The following is a 14943-nucleotide window of genomic DNA, read 5'->3' as shown; positions in this document are numbered from 1 at the left end:
AAATACATTGTACTTACATAGTGATTATGACATTTTCGGGAAGCTATTTCTTTGACTATTAAATTCTCAACAATATATTTTAGTTAATGAGAAAAGTATTAGTATAATAATTAAATTATGGCAAACATTTGTTTTCTCTATAGAATCTGCAAGAGTTGCACTTTCTTTTCTAAGTAAAATCTAATAACAGAAATATCTGATCAAGCTTTCAAACCTCGTTTGTTTATAAAGGAATCACGCAAAAGGCTTTGCTAACTTGTGAAAACAATGTGTTTATTTTTATAAAACAGGGTGGACAATGACATGACATGGAGGCTAGAATAAACCTAAGACTAATAGTCAATAATTGAGCGTTAAGTGTTGCAACTACACAGAAGTTGATGTATAAAATCCTTCATAGTATGATTTATTGTATGATATATATATTGTATTTAAAGTTAGTTTCATGAGGTTTTCCAGCAGAGTGTGTTATCTATTTTCGCTCACAGTTGTCTCGCGCGGCCTAATGTTGCGACGTTCTGGCTTCACGTAGGTGAGTGACGTCAGACAGGAACTAGTCGAAAGGGAGCTTGACAAATCAAGATGGCGTCCCACGCTGAAGCAGGAAAGAGATTTCAGTATAAATAAAACTCTTCCTGAGAATACATCACATTCAAGTGCCATCCCGGCGAGGCATCGTTTGGATTTCGGGAAAACAAAAGCAACCCCAGGACGAAGCAGATACAGGTGAGAGGAGACGGAATGGCAGCGCAGTCTGGCTCCAGGGGCGGTGGCAGCAGAGACACTATAACAGCCAGGCCACTGGCGAAGCTGTGCGTATTAGCACTAACACCAGCCCACCATACACCCCAAAAAAACAACATTCTCCAGCGGCTCGGGGTTATTTAGTGAATTCATTCACCGGACCGTACTGGTTCGCCCAGACCGACTCGTGTCACGTGAGACGTTGACTTGTTGTCCGAGCTCGGAGTGACCACAGTAATGATAGCTTAGCTCGTTGCTAATTAACACTGTCATAACTTTAGTTGTCACTCGAGCTAATGAGCGTACCTCTGCGTGCCTGTTACGTGACAACTGGGGAGCCTAGCCACCCGTTTGAACACACACTTTCCCGAACATGTGACGAATTGTAGTTAACTGCGATCCTTTTGATTTAGCCGTTTTTAAGTTTGCAGCAGTTAGGAGCTAGCTAGCTAGCTAACGTGACTACTTTTACGCGTCCTGTTGTACTGTAACTTCGTGAACAATCTTAAGTTGGTAAAATAGCCACGTAGGACATGCATGTCTGGTGGATGTGACGTTATATAACATAACGTCACTAATATATCAGCACCAACCTACAGGGTATCTGACGTAACTGTTCAAATGAAAGAAATATGATGGAGAAATACCTCCTGATAGTGAGGTCATTCTTGATCACACTATTGATGTGTGGCCCGTTACCGTGGTCGTGTATAAGTAACCTGAGTTTGTCGTATAGATTCAAGTTCAGTAGAGAGCCTCGATTTGAAATTGGGGCTAATGGCCCGTGATCAGCTCCCCTGATTGTGTAGTGTATTTTTTACAGAGATGTTTTTTTAAATTATGGATTTCCACATCCGTGTAACTCATTGAGATCATTGGGTCTTTTCTGACCATTGCTGTTAATATTCGAGCAGATTGCTGTGTATCACAGACTGTATACACTAATTGAAGGATCATGTATTGTCATTCTGCAACACAGTGCGAGTTAACAAAATGCAGTGGTATTTCATTTGTGCTTTATGACAAAATCAAACAAAAACATTTTTTTTATTATTGCATCTAGGTGACTGTAGCGAACACCAACCAAAAAAAACGCTGAATATGGGCAGATATGGCTGGCATCTTGGCCAAAAAATAAATAAGAAATCAACATTAAGTTAACATTGTCCACTAACTTTGTCTGTGTTTGAAGATCATTCATTCAAACCTGAGTCTGGTTTCTCGATTCTCACCATAGTCCTGCGCTTATCAAGTGCAATAGCTTCGTCCGTGATGGCACGATGGAGACAGGTCTCTGTAAAGTTGTGGGCACAACAGTCTCTAATCTCTTATTGCGGGTTAGCCTGAGTCTTCCTGCTACAAAATATCATCCAAGTGCAGGCCGGTAGCTAAATAGCCTTTTCACTTCAACTGGGCAATAACGACTACTAATTGATTATCATTTTTATTTTGTCTAGTGTGTTGCCCACCTACCTACATGTACATGTCGATTTATTTTCAGCAGTGTGGGCAGCATTAGCAAATCAAGCCATTTGATTCAGTGCTTATTTCAAATGCTTCCACTAATATTCACCAGCACACAGATCAAAGTTCTGTGCTCAGCGGATGTGGAAACAGTGGCTCCTCTGTTGAAAATGTCAGCAGCCACTGTTGCACGGCTCGACCAAATAATGGGATTACGTGAGTTGGGATGCTAAACAGTGGAATGTACAAAGCCAGTGAGAAAGTGAAGAATGTTAATTTGAATAAAAAAAATGATTTGCACCACCATGTGATAAAGTCAATTTCACATTGTGTAAATATAGCGTCTGCTCGGTCAGAAGAAGTGTCACGTTTGGAGCCAGGCGGAGGAAGGGCGGAGGAAGGGCAAAGGAGGCGGTTTTCACACTATTGCACCTTTTTAGGGTTGTCGATTATATTTACCGTCCATATAAGTATTTAAGTCTTTTTGACATTTCAAACAATGTTCCCAATGCTCACTCACTTTGCACTCATGTCTGTTTTCAGAGTCTCTAAATGGCTGCGAGGAAGTCTGGATCAGATTCATACAACAATGGTGAGGGCCTATCTTGTTTCACTGTTTGACAACGTTGATCCTTTTGAGTGAAGTGTAGGTTCGAGGTCTGCTGGTTCCAGTGTGTATTCTTCTAATATATGCTAACTTTGTTTTGTTGTTGTACACAGGACCCATCAGCTACCTTGATGACGTTCCCTTCAAGATCAATGAAAAATTCCGCTGTCCGGCCAAAGTGGGGTTTCCCGTCGGTTTCTGTCTCCCAGACTGTGGCTCTTTGCTGGTGGACTCACCGGTAAGGCAAAGGAAAATGGCTTGATTTTGCACTTATGTAAGCTTTGGTATGATGCACTTAGATGCATCTCATCAGCATCTTCCGCAGGGCTTCACTGGGCTGACCTACGATATCACTGATCGTTATAGACCTCGCCGTCTGTCTCGCAATCTCAATGCTTCTTTGTCACGTATAGTCATGCTGGACCAGAACTCGGATGGCGATGTGTAGTCACCACATGCTGTAAATAGAAAAGCATTTTCTATCAGAAGTTAGTTGGATTGTTGCTGAGCATTGAGCATACCTGCTTAAAATGTTGGAGTACCTTTTTTTTGTTTCTAAATTACAGCAACCAACGTTGTAGTTTAAAAAAAAAGATGTCTCTCGTACTCACTCTGTGTGCACTCTTTGCCCGTCTCACTCCCTTCCTCTTCCTGCGGTCTCAACAGTATGACTTTTCGCTGGAAAAGCGCAGTGTGCGCTGGGGGGTCGAACTGGCTGAGGCCAGAGCAGCAGAAGCCAGAGCGGAAGAGGCAGCAGCCATGCAGGAGGCAGAGAGCAGGGAACGCTTGGCACAGGCCCAGGACATGGATGCCGGTGGTGGCAAGAAACCCCGGTCTGCTGCAGAGGACCAGGACCTTCTACCACCGGCGTTGAACCCCGTCCTGGCGGGGCTGAGCCATAACGACATCCTCACTCCACTGCCCGCCCCGAGCCTCGGCCCGAGGAAAATCCAGCCGAGCATTCCCCAGCTGCACTGCCTCAACCTCGCTGACTTTGAGCGGGAAGAGGACCCCTTTGACAAGCTGGAGCTCAAAACCTTGGACGATAGGGAGGAGCTCAGGAACATCCTCCAGAGCCAGCCTCAGCCCCCGCCCCAACCTCCTCCCTCTGCGTCTCCGCCGGAGGTTTCCCAGATGGGGTCGGTGTCACGTGGAAACAGCCCGTCTCCTCCCAGCATCAACACCAGCTTAGCAGCCAAACCCGGCTTTTCCCATAAACCCAACGGGTTGATCGCCTTGCTGGATATGGACAGAGTCGGGCACCCCGGCAGAACGGGGTTCGACGCCGACGATCGGCCCTGTAACATCCGCTCCCTCACTTTCCCCAAGCTCTCTGATTCTGGTGACCCAGAGCCAGTGAGGTACAGCCCACTCCCTGCACCCACCCCCGCCCCCCGACAGCACCTCACCAACGGCAGCCCACCGCCGACCGCACCCAAGACCCAAGTCATTGTCGCCCCCGAGCCAACCAGCCACACAAAGAGTGGCGCACCAAAACCGGTGAGCATGAGATCGCATACCGCCTGACTAATTGTGAGCATGGTTTGTTTGGAATAGTGATGTAGATTAAGCAGCGATGGTCAATAATGAGTCTTAGGAAACCCCGCTTGACCTTCCTTCATGTTTTTACTCCAGGCCAACCCCGGGTCAGGATCTGCCGGTCTGCCGTGTGGCGGGGCGCTGCTCAGCATGACCCCCAACGAGCGGCAGTGTGTGGAAACCCTCGTGGGCATGGGCTACTCTTATGAAGGGGTCCTCCGGGCCATGCAGAGACAAGGGCAGAATGTGGAACAGGTGCGACACCCTCTCTATTCTTCCACAGTTTGTTTGTGTCCATGTGTCATTTTCTACAGTGCAGTATTTTGTAAATATAGCCTTAAATTAAAATAAAGTTATTTCATCACACCTTATTCTGTCTTAACATGTATGGCAACAGATATGTTTCTGTGATCCCTACAGCTAATACTGCACATTACTATCAATCCAACCACTGTTGCAAAGCAGGGCTGTGGATGTGGGATGATTTTTTTTTTCTTAATTGTCAGATTTAATTTGTACTAGTTGGTTTTAAATGATGATCTAGCATTGGGCATCACATATGGTGCAAACCGCTTTAAGAGAACAATACATTAACCCTACAAAACCCATTTATACTTTCCATTTAATTGATTTTGTTAATAAAGATGTACTTATTGTTTGTCTAAGGTTCTGGACTACCTGTTTGTCCATGGGCGTCTGTGTGAGCGGGGCTTCGATGCAATTGCAGTGGAGGAATGTTTAGAGATGTACCAATGCTCAGAGGAAAAGGTCTGTACAACTTTATTAGCCGACTGTACACCTTCAGAGCATGTATTGTATTTGTACGTCAAGTCAAATGATTGCAAGCTATAAAACAGTGTTTAGTCTCTGAACTATGAGCGACACCCCTACACCATTCTATCTTTTGATATTTACACCTCACAGGCTGTACATTACTTTAATAGATTATTTTACCAATGTAATTTTATGAATTTTTTCATCCTTCCCAGGCTTTGCAGTTCCTTGAGCTAATGTCAAGATTTGGCGAAATGGGATTTCAGCGGGACGCCATCAAAGAGGTGCTGCTGGTCCACAACAATGACCAGGACAAGGCTCTAGAGGACCTGATGGCTCGGGCAGCAGCTAGCTGAGCAAAGCTAACCAGCCAAACCCGGGGGCTTCGCCCAGGGCTTGCTTCCCGCTACTACCCAACACGGCCCCCTTTCCTTCTGCCTTCCCTCTCACAACATGCCCTGCCCTTGCCTTGGCTGTGGAAGGGACAGCTGGGAGAAGGTTGTATTTCTCTCTGTGCTAAAACGTATTGTGTCAGCACTTCTTAAAGACTGTGTGCCTGGAGTGGAGGGGGTCAAAGCGTAACAATACTTCATGGTGGTGTTTTTCTTCTTTCTTTTTTTTTCTTTCTAAGAAATCCCGGGGTTAGTTCCCAGGATTTTGTACGACAAGGGTATTGAAGAATGGGAAGAATGACTGACTGAGCTGGGAAGGAGATATTGGATAGAAGGAGCGGTGGCGTTTTCGATGCCCTTCGGATTTACTTCCACTTGGAAGTCTTATCTGTCTGCAGGCGAAACTGCAGGACCGAGTAGGGGGGGGGGAGCTGATGACAGGTCCAGAGTTCATCACTTAAAGACCAGTTTGGACTTTTGAAACCCTCCCTCCCCCCTCAAACGATTAAGCTGCCATCTTCCACTGCTCTGTGCAGGCCTCGCGAGGATCGGGGGCCTTGAGGAGGCTCTCTTCAAAAACTGAACCAACTAACACTAAAATCCAAAAGAAAAGAAAAAACTAAATCCCAGTCGCCAGACAGACAACTGACTCTCAAGAAGTGCCCTCTCTGCTCTGGTACCCTGCCCCTACTATGTTATTATTTCATTCATTCAATGTCTGTTTTTTTCTGTTCATTCGGGCGCTTTCTCATGTCGCCATAAAGATTCCATGTCTTTTGATTTCTGTTTTTCGGGAAACTGCATAATAGATCCTGAGTCGCTATAACTCCAAACACAAGAGATGCTACTGCCCCAGTATGCTCTTCAACCTGCACTGGAAGGCCTTGTTCAAGGAGTGGGGAGAAATGGGGGGAAAACCTCCTCTCTGTGACATATTAAGAAATATCCCATAACCCACTGGCACTGATGTGTCACATACAGCACACACGTTTCATTCTTATCTTATTTAACATAGTTCACTGATACTTTCATTTAGTTTGCGATGATAATGTATGTTATCTCACGTTTAACTGTCATGGACTGGAAAGAGTGGATGGGTTAAAAAAAAATAAAAAGATGTAAAGTGAGGGTTGCTTTTGCAGCCACATCACAGTGCAATAGAGCTATTTCATTTTGTGTTACTGTTGACTCACAAAATTGTTGGGAGATAAATGATTTTCAAGCCCGGATTAAAATGTGGATGTGACTTTAGATTAGGTTTGATTTCATCGGTCGCCATCGTTTATGCTCTGTTATTGGATTTCATGCCACACAATCTAATCAAACGTGACTTTGCTTTGTTGACTTCCGCTTTCTTTTCTCATGTGTAATACGAAACGAGCGCACAGCTTGATTTAAGGTTTGTTTCCATCTCCACAGTCTTAAATGTGAAAGACAAAAGTCTGACACCACCAGCTAAGAGCTTTTCGCCGTACGTTTAAAAGATTCACAGGATCCTTTGTTTTCATAGTGTGTGTCTGAGTTCAGTGCGACGTAAATGTTTTTGAAAAGCATGTCTGCTCAGTTGCACCAAAGGTGAGGATGATCGAATTCCCTGTAATCTTGATCTCTATGGTACTGATGGGATTATGAGTCATGGTAACGGGATTCAGAGTTAGCAAAAAGTGATTTTGGAAAAGTGGCACTTTGCTTGGAGCAGGTCCAGTACTTTCTCCTTTGTTTTCCAAATACAAAACAACATTTTCAACCCACAAATCAATTTTAGACAACAAAAAAACAATTGGCTAGTTTATTTCCAAGACATAGATATTTATACTGAGACCAAGAATAAAACTAGACAAACAAAATGGCACAGGCGAGTTGTCGCGACATTAGAACTAGCATCCTTTTTCAAGCCAGCGTTTTGTCTGATATTGACATGATCCATAAATATGTGTTTTCACCCAGTTCCTTTTTAAACTACTGTGATAAAGAAAAAAGGTTTAATTACTTTACAGAAAAACACAAGCGGTAGTATTGCTGCCCTACATATCTCATCCATAAGTATGGTTTCCATAATCATATATATATATATATAAAGCAAGTATATGTCCACTTGCCTCTCCTCCGACAGCCACGCTAGTCGGAGTGAATGCAGTATTGCAGATTCTGGATCTCCTCCATCAATGCCGACTCCATTTCTGTTACAATCTTCTCGTTGTGTGAGGATGAATGGCCAATAGTTTGTCATTAATTAAAGCATTGTGTTTAAGGGTTTATGTATCGGATCCATCTCTAAGTCGCAGCATAATTTAACGGGGCGCTATTGAACCTAATGAAAGTTAAAATATCTCAATGGTATAATAAGAGTTGGCTCAGTTGAGTGTTATTTCCCAAACTCCTGAAATGTGATTTGCAAAATGTTCAATTTATTCTTGAATGATTTGTAAAATCCTCACGATTAAATGTGCACATCTTTTCAGTGGTCAGACTGTTAATCGTTGCTGTTGCATTTTTTTTAAACTTTTTTTTTTTAGCTCAATTGGATACAGGTTATTTTCTCAAGTATGGTCACAACATATTAGATGTGCTGACATGAAGCTGATGAGAAAGCACAACTCTCCTGCTCCCTGTTTGTTCTCTTCTACAGCGAATGCATTTCTATTTTCTCTGTTCAGTTTACAACAACAGACGAGTGTCCATCCAGGTATTGTCAGTGGAAACTGGAAACATCTAACTCTGGCCCAGTCAGCAGAAAAAAAGACAATTATGCATCAGAATAGAGGCTAATTATTGGTCGGGCTGAGCTCACTGTGGTTAATAAAGAGAAGATAAGTCATGCACAACAGCTGTTCACAGGCATGAGTCCTATAGACGACATCTTTGTGATTTCAGATTTCCACGTCAAATACGTATTTGTGCTCATCTAAATAAGGCCACCTTCAGAAAAATCGAGGAGAATCTATGGAGAATTCATAAGCTTTACATCTTATGAATTTTCTTTTAAATTATGATATACTGCCTTGTCCAGGTGGTCACTAGAAGTTCTCAATGTTCACATTAACAAATGAATAACAGACAGAATAGCCCAATAAATTATACATACATATATCTTTTTTAATAAATTAATCTAACATTTAATAAAACTGCATTTTTATTAAAAAGACTACATCATGATTTGATTGTATTGACATTTTTTTTCTTTAATAAAAATGAAAACAAAAGCTTACTGTGATGAAATTCACATATGACCATATTAAACTTAATATAGCGCTACAATAAATTGTTAAATTTCCTGACGTTATATTCATGCTGAAACAATAATAGTATGTCTTTAAATCGGCGAGAGAGAGAGAGAGAGAGAGAGAGAGAGAGAGAGAGAGAGAGAGAGAGAGAGAGAGAGAGAAACAACATCATCTGATATCACGCAGTTGACGTGAGCGAGCACGCAAAACGCGCACGTTCACGTACGACCTTGTTTTTGTTGATGTTAATTTGAGTGCGGCTGCGCGCTGCTCAATGCTTTTGCCGTTGCTGACGCGACTTGGCAGGGGAAAAGGAGAGTGTGTACCCTCGAGTTGTAGCTAGCGACGTTCTCGAAACTGACGAAGGAGTACGACCAGAGTGTAGTTTTACTTTGGAGCCTCGGAGGCAAGCTAATGATAGTAGGTCAGCGACAATCTTAACCAGCCTCTCCCGTATGTGATCGCCCTTGCTCGTCGTCGGACGCTGCCAGGGAGGGCCGAGAAACACAAATAGCATATCGTCATTATATGATCCAGTGTCCAGCGTCACTTTTACCCTCCATGTGGGTGAGGGAGCTGTGTGTATCAGATTATGGCGAGAAAAACAGTTAGCAGGAAAAGGAAGGCAGGGGAGCCCAAGGACCAACAACAGGTAGGCGGAAACTCACGTTAGCTCGCTGGCTAACGCTCGTCAGTTGGGTTAGCATGCTAACTAGCATCGGGCTATCCAGGTTTAGCTGAGCGTATCAGACTGGTGACGTTTTAATCAGTGAGCTATAAGGACATAAGACCCACCAAACGACCACCTCTACGGTCCTCTTAACGGAATGTTTCCATTTGACAGTTGGAGACGTTGCCCGTTGCTGTTAGCACGGCGGTGTCCGACGGCTGGTTCAACGTTAGCCGAAGCTACCGTCTTATTATTTAATTGTAATCGCGATTAATCAACGTGCTCGTTGGTGGATGAGGTTGACAGTTCCTTGTTCGCTCGGTGGCATCGCCTGTCACTCTATAGTCACCACTCAGAAGAGCGTTAATCGCCATTAAAAACTGAATTTTGTCTTTCAGCGTCATATTATTATAAGGCACAACGTTAGCCGTAGCTAGCTGTTAAGCTAACTTAGCGGAAACGTTAATTGACAGTTAGCTAGCATTGCTCACTTGCACGCAGACCAACCGTAGATCCTAGATCACGGAATGGACTTTCATCATCAGCACTAACCTCTTTTCTGTAGAATCAGGCCTGAGCCCAGTGGCTGACACTATTAAATACGCTTTGGCTTTGAAACATTTTAGATACTGTACGATCTTCCTTTACTGCGTCATGTAGCGTTATGTGAACGACGTTGAGGCATGTGTCGGTTATGATGGGGCCCGCAATCATGCATCAGTAGCATGACGCCACATCCACAGCAAAATACATATTATTCAGTCTGCTAATCGCTCACATGAGACGCAGCTATCAAAGATCACAATGCAAAAATATAATAATAATAGTATAACGACAGCAGATGGCACCACCGATTCTTTTGCGATCCAGGGTAGAAAAATACAAAAAATATATAGACACAATATTAGTGTCTCAAATATCCCTATAAATCCACACAATAAAGTGGAATATTTATTTTTAAAGCTTTCAATTTTACAGTTAGATTTGTACATGCCCATAAACAAGCCACTTCATGTTTCAACATTTAAATGAATGGTCAGATAAAAGTGTGACTGGTGTACCTATATACTTCTCAGCATGCGTTTGTTTGTGTGAAATATATATATATATATATATATATATATATATATATATATATATATATATATATATATATATATATATACACTGCGTCATGGTCTGAACATACATTATAGACTGCCATTACTTTTGCCTTACCTAAACAATATCAAATTCTGGGCTCTTGTGTACACTCGGCCTATAAATTGTTAACTCATTTTAATGGATGCCAATGAGTGTCAATATTTCTATGATCCACATAGGGTCTTAACTCTGTACCAACCAGCTCCAGATATGTGTCTACAGTCCTCTAGGGGATGAGTGAGGCTCAACATAGACAGTTTGCATCTGATGAGATTATATGCTATTATCTGACGACTTGTTTATTAATCATTTAATTGTCAACTAACATTTCCACCATTCTTAGTACTACAGAATAACGTTGGTATAGCCAAAAGTCACACTTTCACCACTAAAAACATTTTTTTCCCCATCGCTATCCTCAGCTGGGCTGGTGTCAAGCACCACACAAGCGGAGCCGTGTTTCTTGTTCATCACGTCATGCCCAGCAGTGGTGGTGCGGTCGGCGCTCGGTGGTATGTGCCCTACGGGGGCGGGAGTTCAGACCTCAACAGCAGCACGAGTTACGGCTCCAGCGGAGCCTTCGGGGCTTTGCAGCCGGCAGGCTTCCTGGCATCCTCAAGGAGAGAGAGTTCTCCCTGGGGCGACTCAACAAGGTGTTTGCTTCGCAGTGGCTCAACCACAGGCAGGTGGTGTGTGGCACCAAGTGTAACACGGTGAGATGGCATTTTGTTGCTAATTTGCCTTTATTGGTTTGATGTTTCAAAATATGTCGAACACTTAGTTAACCTGAGAGTACTGCTACTTAATCAGGGAGATTACATGCATTCATTTGATGTTATTGTATACAGACTAGAGAAGAGCAATCTTAATGCAACTGTCATGTAAACGCCATGAACAGGTTACGTATCTAAAGACTGATATCATAGTAATTATAATGTGTTTAATAAGCTGATGACTTTCTTGTTTTTATCCAGTGATATATTAGCTTAGTTTTAACTCTTGAATCTGATATTCTAACCCGATGTCTGTGTTTCCTTTTTTCACCTGCAGCTTTTTGTAGCTGATGTCCTGACGGGGCAGATAACGCGCATTCCCATGCTGAAGGACAGGGAGGCTCACGGGGCTGGCTCTGGGGCGGTGGGTGCAGTGGCGGCGGGGCGGCAATATCAACAACCTTTAGGAGGCACTCGAGCCCGGCTGGACCAGCAGGGCTGCGGGATCCACGCTATCGAACTCAACCCCTCTGGAACTCTGCTCGCCACAGGAGGAGACAACCCCAACAGCCTGGCCATCTACCAGCTGCCCACACTGGACCCTGTTTGTGTGGGAGATGTAAGTGGTTTGGGTCTGTTTGGGTTATCTGACATCCGGTCAAAGTCCGCATTATTGTCAATTACTCAAAATGAACCAAACAAACAGAGGAGTTGAAAAAAAAGGTTTGTGAAAATGGATTAGATTATATATAAAATACAGACAACATTTGAGACTGTATGTATATATGTGTGTGTCAAGTCAAGCCTGATTATTTCTGATCCTCTCGTTGCCCACTGTAATTCATTTTGTTAGGATTCTGGCAGAATATATTGGACTGTCTGCCCACTTGCCACAATGTTTGAGTCTTGTAAGCATAGCAACATAGGCGTGTCATGTAGGGTTTGCTGTATTAGAGGTAGAAGTTTTTGGCTCCTCCATTATATGGTATAAATTGTTAGATGTTTGTGATTCGCTAACTTTTGATCAAGTGGCAAAGAATGTCAAATGTTCTACTGATTCAACACTTTTCATAACAACAAAACTCATCTTTCAACAAGAGAGAGGTGAAATACTGCGATTTTACAACCATGATGTATATTTTTGGTAATTTAGCAATAACTGTTCAGCAATTCAAGCATAAGGACACAAGATTGTTTTGCATTTACATAGCTTTTGATTTTCAGGAAGGTCACAATGACTGGATCTTCTCCATAGCATGGATCAGTGACAACATGGCGGTTTCTGGTGAGTGACGTTGTATGAATAACCTCTGACTGCGTAAGCATCAGGCAGTGCACCAGTCAATGCCCTCTTCATACCTTTTTAATTCCTAGGGTCCAGAGATGGCTCCATGGGCCTGTGGGAGGTGACGGAGGAAGTATTGAGCCAGGCAGAGCGGAGTCAGAATGAAGAGGCAGTACCCTCGTACGCCCACATCTCCCACCGTGCCCTCAAGGACATCCCAAAGGAGTACACTAACCCATACAACTGTAAAGTCCGTGCTCTGGCCTTCAACAACAACCATAAAGTAAGGTTCCCCCGTCCTGAGAAACCATGTGATTGCGCATTGGATTAAATATGTCTTCCTATGCCTAATTTACTTTAATAAAAAAAACAGGATGTGAGAACGAGATCATTTGAGGAACCTTTAGCTTTATCATTTCATAAAATTATCAGGAGATCATGTAGCCCATATGGTGTTGTTTTTTGTCATATCTAGATGTATTGTAGTAAGTTACCACCATTTTTGTTCATACAATAATGGTTTAAGCTTTGTTTTAAGTTGCATATCCTGCGTCTACCTCCATTTTAATCCAAATCTGTCTGAGCACACTTCTTTCATTTATTACCTACGTAGCGAAATCTTAAACGGGTCAACAAACTTATTATGCAAAGGATACATACATGCATACATACAGGAGTGGATGTTTTGATGCATTTCTTTACCAGAGGAAGTGATTGTATCGTCCTTAAAGCTGACCACAGTAGTGGTCAAACCTACAATGTGTTAGAAGTTTCAAAACAAATAAGTTGATCGTCAGAACCCGTTATCTCTGCCTCCTTTCTGCCACCTTGGCTTCACTTATTTACACCCGTCTTCCCTCGTGCGTCTTCTCTTTCTAGGAACTGGGTGCTGTGTCTTTGGATGGCTATTTCCACCTCTGGAAAGCTGAGCACAACCTGTGCAAGGTAAATCCCATTACATTAGTGCGATTAATAATCATGTGATGCATTTTCTCTGCATCTGCGTACCACAGTCATACATTCAACTAAGGGAGAGCAGCAGGACTGCAGCTTGCTACAAGTGGTATTCATACTTTTTTTACACTGCCAGTTAAGTTGGTTATGAGATCAGTTTCTCACCCAAATGGTAGATATTCGCCTAATGTTCTTACATTTTTGTACATTTTTCTTATTTAATGAGTGCCACAGCCATGTATACTCATAATTATGTGTCTGAGGAAATAAGGACTGTTCTTGACATCACCTTTGCTTTGTTCCCATTTAACATTCTCTGGCGTTTTCCCTCTAGATACTGTCCACCAAGCTGCCTCACTGCAAAGAGAATGTGTGTCTGGCGTATGGACAGGACTGGTCGGTGTACGCTGTGGGTTCTCAGGCCCATGTTTCCTTCCTGGATCCACGGCAGCCTACACACAGCATCAAGTCTGTCAATTCAAGAGAAAGAGGAAGCGGTGAGTAATCCGTAGTGGAGAGCCGGTTAGCTTGCCTCCCTAAAACTACATCAAGTTTCAATGTTAAATGCTGCTGTTCACATGCGAGTAGCTATGCATTCAAGACATCGTTGTCTGCGCAGGGATCCGTTCAGTGAGTTTCTACGAGCACATTGTGACGGTGGGCACGGGCCAGGGTTCCCTTCTCTTCTACGACATCCGGGCCCAAAGATTTCTAGAGAACCCTTTGAATCCGAGCGGAGGGTACCGGAAGTTCCCAGGAGACGGCATCCTCAAACTCTCTACAGGGAAAGGCTGGCTGGTACACACTTTATTTTTGCCTAATTGTCCTGAATGATATCTCTTATTTATCTCTTAACAATGAAGTGCTTGTCATAGATTAGTTTTTCACTACGTCTCCTTCCTTCTCTCCTCTGTCATAACCTTTTCCTCTCCTACTCTCCAACTCCTCAGAATCACGACGAGACGTGGAGGAGTTACTTCTCAGACATTCATTCCTTCCCCAACGCGGTGTACACCCATTGCTACGACGATTCTGGCACCAAGCTGTTTGTAGCAGGGGGACCGCTCTGTTCCGGCCTGCACGGCAACTACGCAGGACTGTGGAGCTAGCCTCTCTTCGTCTCCTCCATCATCGCTGTCACAACACTCTCGTCCAGACTTTTTTTTCCTAACCAGTCCCCTCGCCATCCCTTCTCCCTCTTCAAGTCCGTTGACGTCACTGTCTTTGGTATGCCTCTTGCTCATCGAATTGTCACTGTTTTTGCTCACTCGTGGACTCAGGAGCATGATCTTGCCCCCACCCGCAGTATCGCAGCTTTGAATATTGTTGTTGTGTATGTTTGTGTCCACCATTCCTCTCTATCTCCTTTCTCCCCACAATTATTCCGTTGCTCCCCACCCCCCATTTTTTTTTTTTTATTAAAGTGTACAAACA

The 14943-nt window shown here is 43.3% G+C and overlaps 2 protein-coding genes across 2 annotated transcripts in view; both read left to right on the top strand.

The window, feature by feature from the left end:
• The first annotated feature begins 560 nt into the window (after window positions 1-560).
• Window positions 561-7997, top strand: ubap1 (ubiquitin associated protein 1). Its single transcript, XM_068595055.1, has 7 exons — window positions 561-726; window positions 2752-2800; window positions 2929-3053; window positions 3482-4315; window positions 4451-4609; window positions 5021-5122; window positions 5344-7997. Exons 2-7 carry the CDS (start codon window positions 2761-2763, stop codon window positions 5482-5484), a joined length of 1401 nt encoding a protein of 466 aa, XP_068451156.1. The 5' UTR covers window positions 561-726; window positions 2752-2760; the 3' UTR covers window positions 5485-7997.
• Window positions 7998-8957: 960 nt separating this feature from the next.
• The window catches only part of dcaf12 (DDB1 and CUL4 associated factor 12), a 7542-nt gene continuing 1556 nt past the window's right edge, over window positions 8958-14943 (top strand). The window contains exons 1-9 of the mRNA XM_068594864.1: window positions 8958-9396; window positions 10980-11270; window positions 11608-11889; window positions 12495-12555; window positions 12645-12838; window positions 13435-13500; window positions 13844-14006; window positions 14129-14307; window positions 14460-14943. The exon at window positions 14460-14943 is cut by the window's right edge and continues 1556 nt beyond it. Of these exons, the coding sequence (XP_068450965.1) occupies window positions 9337-9396; window positions 10980-11270; window positions 11608-11889; window positions 12495-12555; window positions 12645-12838; window positions 13435-13500; window positions 13844-14006; window positions 14129-14307; window positions 14460-14618 (1455 nt within the window). The 5' untranslated portion in view covers window positions 8958-9336 and the 3' untranslated portion in view covers window positions 14619-14943. The remainder of the gene's footprint in view (window positions 9397-10979; window positions 11271-11607; window positions 11890-12494; window positions 12556-12644; window positions 12839-13434; window positions 13501-13843; window positions 14007-14128; window positions 14308-14459) is intronic.

Source organism: Clinocottus analis, unplaced genomic scaffold (assembly GCF_023055335.1).
Source record: "Clinocottus analis isolate CAN_PGR_092001 unplaced genomic scaffold, fCliAna1.0.p SCAF_3, whole genome shotgun sequence".
Taxonomy (NCBI): Eukaryota; Metazoa; Chordata; class Actinopteri; order Perciformes; family Cottidae; genus Clinocottus; species Clinocottus analis.
This window is presented reverse-complemented; position numbering and strand designations above follow the sequence as displayed.

Bases quoted from the DNA above. Each gene is read 5' to 3' on its own strand.
- ubap1 (XM_068595055.1), top strand. From the start codon at position 2,761: ATGGCTGCGAGGAAGTCTGGATCAGATTCATACAACAATG. The intron at 2,801-2,928 runs GTGAGGGCCTAT...TGTTGTACACAG, and splicing joins ATCAGATTCATACAACAATG to GACCCATCAGCTACCTTGAT. The intron at 4,316-4,450 runs GTGAGCATGAGA...TTTTTACTCCAG, and splicing joins AGAGTGGCGCACCAAAACCG to GCCAACCCCGGGTCAGGATC.